Source organism: Poecilia latipinna, unplaced genomic scaffold (assembly GCF_001443285.1).
Source record: "Poecilia latipinna isolate Pla-1442-1.1 unplaced genomic scaffold, P_latipinna-1.0 Scaffold899, whole genome shotgun sequence".
NCBI lineage: Eukaryota > Metazoa > Chordata > Actinopteri > Cyprinodontiformes > Poeciliidae > Poecilia > Poecilia latipinna.
In genome coordinates this window covers 55272-69930 of record NW_015113515.1, presented here as the reverse complement: position 1 = coordinate 69930, position 14659 = coordinate 55272, and the positions used below count along the sequence as shown (strand labels likewise).

At 36.0% G+C, this 14659-nt stretch overlaps 1 protein-coding gene across 1 annotated transcript in view; it reads right to left on the bottom strand.

Moving 5' to 3' along the window:
- The window catches only part of LOC106957382 (CUB and sushi domain-containing protein 1), a gene marked incomplete at its 5' end in the record, with an annotated part of 204511 nt that overhangs the window by 170845 nt on the left and 19007 nt on the right, over positions 1-14659 (bottom strand). Inside the window, 3 exons of the mRNA XM_015048702.1 lie at positions 101-182; positions 5994-6071; positions 7652-7764. Coding sequence (XP_014904188.1) covers positions 101-182; positions 5994-6071; positions 7652-7764 — 273 coding nt within the window. The remainder of the gene's footprint in view (positions 1-100; positions 183-5993; positions 6072-7651; positions 7765-14659) is intronic.

Genomic DNA, 14659 nt, shown 5'->3' with positions numbered 1-14659 from the left:
TTAATACACGGAGTCTACTCCAGTGTAATGTTGGAGACTGGAATGATCTTCCAGCCGTGCCACTCTGAAAGTTCAGTTTGCAAAGAGAAAATGAACTTACTGGAAGACTGAACCCATCCTTTTGCCATTTTCAGGAACTCCGGGATCTGGACAAACGTCACCAGCAAGGCCACTCTGGCTCACTGAAAGAAAGAGAATGTTACCAGGAAATACAACAGGGCTATACAGTATTTACAGAACAATTGATTTCAAATATTTAATCAATATGAATACAGGCAACGGTAAGCAATACGTCGGTTTGTGAAGAAGATCAAGACATAACACAATTCTCAGTCTCAGGAAGGAAGAGAGGGAAGTTGAGAAAGTGGTAGCAGGAGAAGTAAGAGGAAAAGAAAGAGATAAATAGATTTGATTTGACAATAAGGATCCACAATATTATACATATTGAATTTGCAGACTATTTTAAATGTTATAGCCAAAGGAAATGATACAGAAATATTAGTGACTTACTTTTTGTTTTTTCAAATAGATTGTCTCAATCAATGCAATTGTTTTGTCCACTCATATTTATGATCCGTTTTCATTCTTAGACATACACATAATGGGAAAATATTATTTTACAGGTTGCAGAAAATAAAAAAATTCAAAGCTAAATGTCCTTGTGTAAAAAAGCGATAGCCCCTGGTTGTGCCTCCCTTAGCAACAAAAAACGCAGTCAAGCGTTTGCAATAACTCGCACTGAGTCTTTTACAGTAATCCTGGCCCACTGCCCACTCATCTCTGCAGAATTGTTTGAATTCTGCCACGTGGTCACGCCCCAGCATCTCAATGCAGGTCAAGACTTTGACTAGGTCACTGCAAAGCATTCATTCTGTTTTTCTCCAGCCATTCAGAGATGGGTTAGAGACCAAGTTTGTTTCAGCTTGAGGTCACAAACAGATGGCCGGACATTCCCTTTCATTCCAGGTCCTGAAGTGTGGGCAGGGGCAGTCAATCACTTTTTCACACAGAGCCATGAAGGTTTGCATTGTTTTCCTCCTTAATATTAAGCTCCAGCATTTAAAAACAGCATTTTATGTTCATTTGTGTTGCCTTTGACAGATGTGATTTGGTGTAGTGCGAACCTTTCTAAAACACTGAACATTCATTTCGATAAATTAAACGTCAGAGAGGGGAAACATCTAGTTTCAGTTGTATATAGTTTTAAGTGTAGTGTTAAACATCACATCAATGTCTAATGATATTTTGATGCCATTATGCATTATTGGTAAATGTCAAGTTATCAGCACTTTTCCTCTACAATTTTCCTTTGTTCTTGCTTTGTATAGTAACAAACGACGTTAAGCTGATTCTGGTGAATAGTTTTACTTTACAAAGAAATCCATAAGCATTACAACTACAGTCTGATTTGAAAATGTTTTCTAAGAGCATTCACGAAATAAAAGAAGATCTCTACATAGCATCCATTCATCCATTTTCTGTACACCCTTTTCCCCAGTGGGGTCAGAAGGGTTGCATGCTCTTACTTTCACAAGTTATTAAGTTATTTAGTGCTTTCAAACTTAAGCTTTCGAAATGTTAATATCGTGCCTTCAGGATCTTGCTTCAAAGTTTTATTAAGCAACAGACCGTTAGCATTTTTTTTTTTTTTTAATGGGAAGTAACTCTTGTGCAGCTTAAATAATCTAGGGTGACAATGACACAAAGGCTTAATAGAAGCAATGCAAAATTAATTTCATAAGGGCTTTGCATAAAATCAAAATGACAGACTAAACTTTTAGGTTATCTGCAGAGATTTGAGCGTGAGAATGCTTCTCACTTCTTGGTGCAGTGTATCATTTTCGCTTTGAATCATCAATCTGCTTAGAGGAAGTTTTAAAACGGCACAAATGCAAAACACATGATAAATTGTATCTATCTTATATTCAGAATATTGCATTGGTTCTCGAGCAGCTGGAAGCACCTGCGGCATGCCGAACATGGAATGTGAATGTAAATTAGACCAGACAACTTGACAGAAACCAGTTTAGACCAGTTCTGTCGTAATGGAACTCTCTGGATGAATAATATTGGTTAGAAAGTCACAAAAATTTGAAGGGAAAAGCTTGCTCAAAAGACAGCACATAAGTACAAAGGAGGGGGGAAAAAAACATATCCTGCAGGGCTTTAAATATAACCCGAGGAAAAAGAAACATCTAGCCTTTTTGGGCTTCCCTTTTTCTTTCTACCTGTCCTTTCCTATATCATTTCTCTCATTTTTTTTCCTCTTTCTACTTCTGCGTTCTCAGTAAGCTCGGCCTGCTTCTTCGTCTCACACACATTAGCTGTAATTTACAAAGGGAAGCCGAAGTTTTGTGCATCCCAGCATAAAAGATGGATGAATGATTTGCCGTGTTTGTGTGACTGCATTCCATGTGTGTGCTCTGGGCTTTGTGCGTGTATAGACATTGTGTGTGCATGTTTGTGTGAGATATGATGCAAACAGAACAAGCTGTCTTTTTTGCTCGACTGTGTTTTTGATGTTCTGTCCAAAAATCATCACACAAACATTCAAATGCACACTTTCTCTTTCAGTATCTCTCAGTGCGCTCGTTCCATCTCCCGCCCATGTTCAAATGGCATTCATTGGCATCAAACACAAGGTTTATATTGCAGAAACAAATCCAGCTCATGAAAACAACATGAGATTGTTACAGGAAAAAAGATGACAAATATGACTTTTGGGTTGATGTCAAAACTGCTCACGCTGACTTAATCCCATATTTGCACTTAAAAGACTATTCATCATTTAAACACAAGCTTATGATGCACGGCGTCATTTCAATATCATCAAAGTGTCTTCAGCAAACGTTTCATCTCTGAAAGTCAACTTTTTAGGAATTTGCGGAATATTTTTTTTTTCTCTGTGGTGACTGTCTGTGCTGACCCTGCTTTTTAGAGATTTGCCTCATTAAATCACTGACCTGCAGCATGTGCAAATTATTCAGAATGCAGCTTGGATATAATACACTGAGGTAAACCTTTGCAGCAGTGGTGCGCCGTGCAAGCTCCTCCTTCTTGCTAATAACTTGACTCCTCCCAAGCAGTTGGGGGGGAACAAATTGAGGCATAGTTATGCTTAAAGCTACAGTATGTAACTATTTTTTTAGACTATATTGTGACTGTATGGTATGATTTATGAAAAAAGAAAAAAATGGTCATCTGCCTTCTCCCAGTGCTAACTAGAAACAACCAATCAGAGCCAGGAGGAGAGTGGTCAATCAAAATCTTCTGATTTTGATTGACCACTCATCAATCGCTCATCCTCCTCCTTGATGTGTGCTACGCTGCAGCTAGCATAGCCTATTATGAATCCTCAGTCTAGTTAGCATGGCCACCAATGATGGCAGTTAAACGGTTTTCCTGTAACAGTAAGTTGATTCTCCGCCATTAGCGCATGAGTTTGATCGATGGTGCCAAGCCCCGTCTCAAGGCTCTGATTGGTTGTGTTTGGTCTGGAGCTGTGAATTTCTTCAGATGATAGTAGCAGCACTGGGAGGCAGTGGAGGAGATCGATCTTTTCACAGATTATCTGTCTCATACCGCCATGACATGATGACAGTTTTAACAAATTCAAAACATTCTCTCTACAGAAGCGACGGACTGCAGCTTTAACCCTCATAAAATAAGCTGAATTTGAAACTGTGAGTAATGGAAGAAGTAAAGAAAAGAGTGTGTTTGCGTGTACGTTTGTGTGTGTGTGTGTGTGTGTGTTTGTGATCAAATAAGGTTTTCAAGGTAAGAGCTTTCAAGGTACTCTTAAGGTGCCCGTTGGATGAGGAGAGCAATGTGTGAAGTGCGGTAAGATCACATGCTTTCCTCTGCTGACTTCGTCTTGCTGCCTCTTCTTCACCTTCTCGTTGCTCAATAGGTCAATCTACCTTAGAGATGAAGTACGCAGCAGCCATGTATTTACCACATGTGTCGTGTGTATTTAAGACACAGGATCACTATAATATTCCAATGCCAAAGAGAACTTATCTCGCAAGGCTTTTTTCTCACAAAGCTCTACCTGGGATGTTGTTTGATCTTGTAATTTTTAATTTGAAGTGGTCATTCATTTAAGTGGACTGTAGAGCGGCACCATGTTGCCTGAGTACCCAGAAGAAGACTCTCATTATAAATCACACTCTCGCAGTGATGATTCATTATAGCTCTAGGTCATTGTCTGGAGAGTAAAAATCCTTAATCATAATCTTTCAGCCTCTCTAATTATGAAACATCCACACAATGAGATAACATTCCTGTTAAGGAAGGTACGAACAAAAGAAGTTGCTTTTACGTAAATTAAATATGTTATATTATCTTACTGTTCAGTCTTTTATTTTAATGTTGCTACATTACATTGTGTTTTAGTGCAGCTTGGGATTCCACCAATTAAACTTTTCAAGGATTTTTTTTTCATATAAGGCCCTTTTTAAACACATAGCTCTCTTTGTGCTCATATCAAACTGTGCTTTAATATAAGTAAGAGGCTGTTGTAGACATTCTTTTAGATTATGATTTATAAGCACTCGCTTCTCTAGATAGATAAAACTCATTACCGTCATCTTGTGTTCCTTTATAATGATTATGTATTGCACAAAGACAGTAAAGTTTCCACTGTAGAGTCATTAGATTGCCACTGGGAGAGACGCGCCGCACAAAAAGTGATGTTCAAAGACCAGTTCAAAATCAGAAGTTGACCTGACTGTAGGCCTTATTAACTTTGCATGGATATATGCTCTGGTAATCTCACCATACCAATATGTGAGCCTTTTTAGCTTTGGGATCCATTCTCAAAGCCACATATTTTTTTTTTTTTAATTATTATTGCACTAAGTTAAATTAAAGCTTAATGATTCCCCAGGTTGCTCAGTTAACTGACATTATCCTTTTTTTTTTTTTTCAGCTCCACATAATGAAGAAAGTACAATCGTTATTGGACAGGTGGAGTAAGACTTAAATTGCTTTAGAGAAGGACATATGCAGTAAAATCTGGACCAATGGGTGCAATACAATTCATAGATCTCATGGGTGTATTGACATTTCATGTAATATGTATATTCCCTTGTGAAACACCATGAAATCAGATAATAAAGCATATAAATAATGGCATACTGTGTTTTATGTATTGTATTTGTGTATCGTTCTTCACCCAGAAGCTTGAAAATGGCTTAAAAATTTTAAGTTATAGACATGAAAACAAACAATAAGCAGGTGAAAATGAATAGCAATAAAATTAATTTATTCAGGTTTCCAAAAAATGTGTCTAAGGCAAGCAAGTAGAAGAGAATTTTTCAAAATATAAATGTTGTGTAAACAGCTAAAATGGGGTATTTAGTTTTTAATAAATCAGTGTGTGATTATATGTTTGTTTGCATCAAACTGTCTGAATTTTGAGGCGCTTACCTAGACATTTGAAGCATTAACGCAAATAATATTAAGCTGTGACTTTTGTTATGCATGCCTCTCAGTTTATCCACTGAATCAATTTTATGTAAAATATGAGTGAACAAAACAGACATTTTGGTTTTGCACTAAGTGAATACTTTTATCAGTATTTGTCTACTTAAAGCGAAACTCTAGCATTACTGTCTTATCGTTTTTTTGTGCAAAGGCTACATGAAAACTTCTCTGTCTGGTTTTTGGTAGCTGGCATGGAGCGACTGAAAAGCAGGAATTTTAACGGCTCGGTTTCTTTTCTGATTGAGAAAAACGTAATACTTCTTGCTCCAGCACAAATAATAAAAAATATAAAATGGCTCCTAATTCTTATCTCAAAGAAGGTCAACTTCTCTGAAAAATAGATGAAATCTCAGGCTCTGCCACATGAAAGATAAATGCACCTTGTGTTCTTTTCTGCACAGTGTGTGCGTGTGTGTGTGCATGTTGCCAGGTCTGTTTCAAATTGAGTAATTTATAAGATTATCTAATATCAGACATAATAAAATTGGCGGTAATAGAGTACTTACAGACAGCATTTTTGTGACTGGAGTCTTTGCTGGGCATCATCTTTACCCCTCTGGACTTCAACTCTATGGCTTTCTTCACTGCAGAGACAAGAAGAAAAGGGGGTTATACGGTTAATTATAAATCATACTCCATTAAACTTCAATTGCTGTACGTCTTTTTCCTACACCACTTTTCTTTACCCCCAGGGTGCCATTTGCTCCAATTCACCAATGTGTAATAATCCCGTCTTATGATCAATGTCATATCTAGCATACAGTTTATACTGTGGTGGTAAAATGTGAAAAGCATAAAAGGAAAATATGAAAATCAATTCAAAAAAACCAGGAAAAGTCAGGAGAAAAAGTGGGAAAGGAGCGTCATTAAAATTTATTCCATCTATTTTATCTTAAGTGGCACCACTGCAGAGGATAACGGAAAAAATCTGTGTTACAACCAAACTAAACTCCACTGAGAGACAGGCTTGGCATGAAAACACATCTCACTCTCTCTCTTCCTCTCCGTCTCCCTCTCTCTCTCACTCTCTGTTTTCTACACACACACACACACACACACACACACACACACACACACACACACACACACACACACACACACATAAAGAAAAGCACCGATGGCAAGAGCAACAGACCGATAGCTAAGAAAAAGAGAGAAAGAGTAAAGGAAACAAGCCTAGAAAGGACATCAGTTAGCCTGAAAGACAGACAGGATTTGGTTCATCTGGTTGCATGTGATAGGTGAAACCAATTAAACCTGACCAGGAACATGCACTTTCGAATGCTAATGCTAGTGCTAATGCCAAACTATAACATTATTATATAACAATAAAAAGTTTAGCAAGTCCTGTGATTTAGGACATCCAGCCTTCATCTAATGCTTTCAACACAGAGTAATTAATTTAACTGTAATATGCCACGATTTATCATCATTTTAACATGTTGAAGTTAGCATGCAATAACGTCAAAAGCACAACGGATAGCCCCATTCTGTATTGTTTTGTTCTCTTTTTTTTTTTTTGTCACACTTCAGTGTTTCAGAACATCAAACAAATTTAAATATTAGTAAAAACAAAATACAGTTTTTAATTAAGGTGTTTATTCTTAAGGGGAGAAAAAACCAAGCCTATTATTTAAACCAAGGAGCTGTCTGTTTTAACAAATATGTTAAAAAAAACTTTTTTTTTATTTTTTTTTTTTTTATAAAATTACATTCTGCAGCTGTAAAATATATTTCTATATGCTATGGTCAAATAATGTTGGAAGAGAAGTTTTTAAATGTGGAATTAAAAATATATTCATGTTTATTTAAACTAACCTTAAAAATAGACACTTGCATTTTTAAGTTAACAAAAAGGTTACTGCAGCGTATCTGAAAGAAAACCAGCCACATGTGTGAAGGATGTGATGCAACAAATTGGTAAATCTTCTGCTGCTGAAGTTTAAGACTTGCTAATGGCACTTGGATTAAGCACATAGTAGAATTACTTTAAAATCATATACTGCACATTTTCTAAGTAATTATTTGTAGTTCTTAATACTTAACTAAATCTAACTGCTTAAAATGTTTTGTTTTTTTTAAAGATTACATTTTTGTACCCCTCTCCTTGCACACCAAGAAGTTCGAAAACCGACATCATAAAAATGGAAAAATTTTAACATACCTTGATACTGAGCACTAAATCCTTTTCTTCTGTGATTGCTGTCTGAGGTGAAATGTATCCGAAGCCAGTTTTTATTCGATATCACTGGTGAGGGAAGAGTTGTACCTGTCAGCCTGGAAGAATACAAATATAATAATTTGGAATTAAAAACAAAGCAAAATCCCTTGTGGTCAACAGACGCAAAGTTAAAATTCATTTAATTAATATCTGGAATTAAACTGAATTTTGTGAAAGACTGTAATTTTTCAGAATACAGAACAAGATGAGAAAAAGGAAAACTAAACCCTTAAAAGCAAGACTTAAGCTTTTCCACAGAATCCACCTCTTGGACACAAAAGCACAGCCCTTATATTCTCCAATGTATAGAACATATGTCATTGTTGTGCAGCGTGGTTTGACCATTTTCTGTAATGGTGAATATGATGCAAAAGCTTAGACAGAAGAATAAACCCTCCTTGAAGGTAGGGGTGGAAGCTAAGAGGTCTTAGTTTCGAATGAAAGACCATCTTCAAATATTTCAACTCTTGGTACAAAGGAAAGCACACAGAGTGCCGGAAAATGGTTGGAGGAAAAAACTGCCATGTAATTACAGATTGCACCATTATAGATCTAAGAAGTATCGACTACTGCTGTGAAAAATGTTCTCAATTTATATGCTTCACAAACAGCAGGAGACACAGTAATCAGGATGCAGAGCAGAAAAGGGGAATTCTGTCACATGATAGTCCTTTGCTGTCAGCACATCCATCAGTGTATCAAAGGAGAGCACACCCCTGTTACGTATTTCAAGTTTATGGGATGTGGAAAAACTGAAACCTGATAAATCAACGTTAATCATTTTTCTGCTTTCATTTAGAAATATTTTGTCCACATTCAAACTTCAAAACTAAAGAAAAAAAATAAATAAAAAGAAAAATACCAAGCAGCAACAGCCTGGTAGCACAGTTATACACATCTTTACTTTGTTTTATTCACATTTTAATTTAGTTTAATCTTCCCGGGTACATCATCCAGAGTGATTCTGAATAACCTGAAAAACGTCTAATTGGCTTTCCTCCCAGGCTTATACTGACATTTGCTCCTTTACATTATTTATGTGCTCAGGGAGGCTGCCAAGAAGCCAAAGAACAAAGCAATGGTTGTACTCCATATGTGTTGACAATCTCTTGATTTCTTTGGACGTTTTGACTTAAATGCAATCATGAACAGCTCGAAATACCAATCAGTTTTTACCCAACACTTGTGGTTATCTGACAGAAAGCTGAAGATGAGGAAGGATTTCATTTTTCAGCACCACAGTGATTTCAAGCATGCATCCAGTCCAACAAAAAAAGGGCTTTATCAAAAGAAGATCAACGTTTTGTAACGACTGAGCCTGGCTACGGAAAAAATCTGATGGGAAACTGTGGGGTCGGCTATTTACAAGAGCTTCAACGATATTTGGAAAGGCGAATGGGTAAATACGGCCAAGTCAAGATGTGGTATGGACATAGAATCCTGCCAAAAAAGAACCGAATGAAAAGTGCTTGAGCAAAAGGTGTGAAAAATTCAGCAACCAGGTTAATCCAGCATTTGAAATATTTGTTCAAAGAAGTTAAAATTATTTGTTGAAGTGTGCTTTCATGTCATTGCAATATCCAGTTGTTTCCTTTGGAGAATATGAAATTCAAAACAAAAAAAAATTAAAGACAACAAGAAAGGAGAAAAATGAAGAATGTGTTTTTTTGTGTGTGTAGTCACACTTTTCAGTGGCTCTCTGTATTATTTATGAAATCTTTTTGAGAGAAAACACAAAATCTGGAACAGTTTATTTTTAGAGTTTCTGGTCAATTTATGTATGGAAACCACAAAGTGCTTTATGGCTGCATTGCTATAAAAAATAACCTATGACAACGGGAACCACTGACAAAAAAAAGTGTTTTCCTTAGTTTCAGATTCTGGCAAATGTGTCACTCTTCTTTTCATGAGAGTAAACTCTATTTCACATGTCACATTTGTCTGTGATTCCATTAATAAACATCCACTGAAAGATCGAGCAACTTTGACAAAAGTGTATACTTTTTCATTAAGTAGTAACTCGCGTATTTCCCGTTTCTGTTCCACAGCAATGTCACGGCTATATCAGGAGAGGGAGTTGAGTTGGATTCTAATAAAATGTCTGCCTACACTTTATTTCATAAGTATTGAAATATTTACTTATTTAACTTTGGAAGAAGACATAAATAACCAGCAGCTATTTTTCTTCGTAGCAGAGCAGCTCAAACTGTTCCACATGAAGCATATCTACAGGAAGTTGGAGCAGATGGAAGACAGAAGACGCCGGCATCAACACAATCAATAGGAGAGGTTGCAGAGGACATATAATTAGATTTGCTATGGTCTACTTAATGGTCTTTTTGACATGCTCCTGCCAATCACTGTGAGAAAGAGAACAATGACAAGCAGCCTGAAAGGAAGTGAATCATGGCCACAATTTGTAAAAGACGACACTGAGAAGTCAAGAAATAAACAATAAGGAATTTAATAAAAACTAACATCTTAAATTACCAATAATACTAGAAGCTTGCACTGACGCTTCTTTAAGAGATTAATGTGATATAATTGATGTGCTTGATCTAAATTTCAAAACAATATTGAATTTAATTCACTAAAAGTCTAAATACACAGATTGGTAATTAAAATTGCTTCCACATTATCATTATTGGGTTAAAACCTGGCATATCCATGTTTTTGTTTGTATTTTTTTGTGAGAATCAAAACTGATAATCTGCTTACATGACTTTTTAGTTTGCCTGATAGTTTTTAAAAACAGAATGCAACTTTGACCAGACTTTATAACTTTACACTCAATCTTATATGTTCAAAGGGCCATCTATGATCCTTTCAAAGATTTTTGACACAATATCAAAATGTGTGTTTTTAATAGTCTCTAATGTTGCTAAACTGGTTCATTGAGTTACAAAGAGACGTTTTTCCAAATTCGTCCAAAGTCTTAAACCTCACTCCAGGAAGAAAATGTATTCTCATGCACATGATATTTATCAGATAAATCATAGAATTTTACAGTTATCCCCTTTACAATTTTGTTATTATTCTTATGTATTACCAAGGGAAAAGAGCTAATTCAAAAGTTCTGTAAATGAGATAAAAGGAGGGAAATAAGTAGATCAATGGTCCCTTTCAACAAAATCAGTTTTATAGCAACATAAAACAAAAAAAAAATGATAAGCGTGTAGCCTTCAGTATGCGCATGTATTACATCAGCTTTAGCCCTCTGCACATTTTGTTACTAAAGGCAACCTTAGCAATAGTAACAAAAATAAAAGAAGAGGGGAAAATGGTGCACTAAGGGAAGAGGAGACATGATGTAAGAGGGGAAAAAAAGAAAAAGTTCTACCGACCGCCCTAAAGTAACAAAAGCAACTACAGTTACGCTTTAATGTGCTGCAAGTATAACGAGTGGACGGGAAAAAAGAGTAAGGAGGGAAAGCCACAAATGAGGAAAACTTCAGGAGCAAAATAGGAGAGGCGGTAAAAGGGAGAAAAGATGAACCAAGAGCATATATCCAAAACACAGTTAGCAGGTTGCCACTGTGAAAACACTTAGGCACACATTTGAAATAAACAACAAATTGATCCACCAGCAGTCTTTACAACCATGTGTGTTGAAATACATCAGTTTTGAGAAGATAAAGAAAAACAAAGAGACCTGATAGGGCCGAATATCTCATTCAAAGTCCAATCCAAACATCATAATCTGGAAAGTCTTGAAGAGCACATCTGCTCTCCATATAATCTGAATGAGTTATTTTGTAACAGAGTATATTTTTTATGGTCTCTAAATGTAAAAAAATATGTTTAGAGACATATTTTTTCATGGGTATGTCTTTTCCAGCAAAGCTGTAGCAAATGTCAGTTGAATGAAGCGATAGCTACGGCCACAAATCCTATTTGTGAAAAATGTTTAATGTCTATACTTTTTTACTTTATTTGTATTTTAAGCACCTCATGTTGAAAAATCACTTTAAATCACACATTGAAAACTGGTTGTTTTAAAGTCATAAAATGGAAAATAATTCAAGTACAACCCTTTTTGCAAGGTACTGCATATCCTTGTTCTTTGCTAAACTGCATAAACAAAATCCTTGCACATTTAAGAAGTGACACTTTTATGTGTCACAAGAAGCCCATAGATTTCTTTCATAGGCTAGTTTACCCGTAAGTGCACTTATTTAGTTCAAAAAAGACCTTGAAAATGGCCTTTGTTTTTCCTTCTGACACGTTTATTTCCCAGACATGGTCCAATCCGTTTGTCATAAAGAAACAAGGAGGCTTCCATGTCCTTTCTTTGTTGTGAGTAAGACAGCTTTGCACTCCTCACTGTTCAGACACATCATAAAATAATTTAACACGAGCAATCTATATGTTGTCACTATGTATGTCTACATTTTCTTCATATACAACTTAATGTGCTGTTCTCTTTACAAATCGACTGTATAAAACAGTAGAGGAAAAAATACTCTCAAAAATGTTTTCCTCAAACTGTTTCAACATGCACATGAAATTTAATATTATTTTTTTCCTTCATGATTTTAGGAAAACTGATAGTGGTGCATTAGCTGTACATATTTATTGCTCAAGCCAGTTATATCCTGCTGCACTTGTTACTTTTTGATCCTGATTGTGTGATATCTTTCTCATAATTACTACGTTGGGCATCCAAACTAATGAGGGAGTAATTTAAATTCTACTGTAGAGAAAAATGGAGTTGTGGAAAGGGCAAGGAGAAAATGACGAGAATTGATTATGACATGTTGATGGATGATGTAGCTTTGCTAAATGAAATAGATAAAGTCATTATGTGAAAAGATCAGCAAGATGGGGAAGCGACTTATAGGGAAAAACAAAAACTCCTGCATTTGGTCCTTGATTTCCATTATCTAGGCAAGCTCCCAAACATTTGACAGTGGAGGTAGAAAAAGACAAGAAGTTAGACAGGAAAAGGAAAAAGGAATGACACTGACAGAGAAAAAAAAGAGCAGATGAGGGATGAAGAGAGAAAAAGACTGATTAAGGAAAGAAAGACGAGAGACACATTGAATGGAAATGAAACACACTACTGAGCAGGATTTGGGTGGCAGCAAAGATGGACAGGAGAGCAAAGACATGAAGGACAAGATTGAAAAAAAATCTACAGCCATTTCTATCTGTCAAGAGAAGGAGAGCTTGTCAAAATCAGAGACAAGGCCTGAAAAATACAGACAGAGAAAAACAGACTGACGGATGAAACACACGTGAGAGGAGGTGATGGGGGAAGGGAGTAACTTACATGATGGAGAGTAGAGATGTTACTTAGTAGCTGTGAGCAGAGGTCAAAAGTGATAAAAGAGGAGACGAAAAGGCAAGCCTAAATGAGGAACAGCATTGCTAATGCCCACTGCCCCGGACAGAGATAAATGAGACGGAAAGTGAAGTTGGAAGGAGACAAGTGATGGTAAACAGGTAAGGAATGGATAAGGGAAAACAAACAAAAAAACAAAAAGCAGCAAGAACTTGAACTGTTAGGTGACAAAAAAATAGAACTGAAAAGTATTTCATGGTTTGGCATTGCATTCATATTAATATTAATGTTAAATGTCAAACTGAATACAGACAATTATGTGAATGAATTAGGATCGCTTTCACCTTGTGTGCTCTCCTAACATATTTTAAATGTTATATCAAATGTAGCAATAGAAAATCCAAAGAAACATCCTTTTTTTTTAAATGATGTGGAAAATGTAATAAAAAGGAAATCCAGTTGGACTTTCTTATCTTTAAATGGCTTTAAACAAAAAAAGGCTCAACACATCAGCTGCACACATAATTACTCAGCATTTAGAAAGTTGTCTGTCCTGTTTACACCTTTGACCTTTAGCGTGGCGTGCTCCTGACTGTGAAGTGAGAATAAACATCATGGTGAGGTCAAAAGAGCTGTGTGAGGCCTTCAAAAAGAAGCCTGATTATGAGTGTGATACGGGATCTAATGAGGTCTCAAAGAAATTTTAAACCAACTATTGCAATGTAAAAAAAAAAAAAAAAAAAAAAAAGGAAGGTTGTTCAAAACAAATGCTGACATGCCCAGGTTTGGCTGTCAAAGTAAGTTCATAAAGAAAGATGCAAAAAGAAGTTTGTGGTTGTTGCCAGTGTTGATATGAAGGTACCTGCCTCTGCAATGATAAAGAGACTGAGCAAGTTAAAGTCCACAGGAGGAACGCAAGGAGGAAATCTCTTTGCTCTCCATGAAAAACATGAAGGCCAGACTACAGATTTAATGTGAAGACAACATGTGAGACACTCGGTAAGAAAAAAATAATAATAATCAAAACTGAACCTTGCAACATGACAATGATTCAAAACCAACCAGCAAATCTACCTGGGACTGGCTGAGAAAAAAGTAATTGAAAGTTCTGGGCGGAGTCAAAGCCCAGATCCTGATTCCTTTGAGATGCTGTAGAGTAACTTGGAATAGGCTGCACATGCAAGAGCCATCAAATACCATCAAATACCTCATAGCTATAAGTGAGAATTGAGGAAACTGTGTTTAGATCCATGTCAGAGGGTGGCAGATGACTGACAGACGTGTTTCACTGAAGTTACTGAAAGCAAAAGCTGTGATACTAGCTGTTAGATGGTGATTCAGCTAGTAGACAGATATATTTGTTAGTGTTAATTACTAAAACCATGTTAATTTTTGGTGTTAACATGTACAATAAAATTGCTTCCTTTATACAAAAAAATATTTATTTTTTTTAAATTCACACATCAATTTCTTATTGTTTCTTTTTTTAGATGCATATTTAATGGAGTTTCCTAAGTTTGTGGCATGACTCTGCATGATCTGAACCTTCATAACGATCCATTAAGTGACCATAAAGGCCAAGGTTTCAACATTGCTCTAATCTACTCCAAGTACATTATCTAAAAAAGAATGGACCAGAATTATCACTCAAACAATTATAAGCTTAT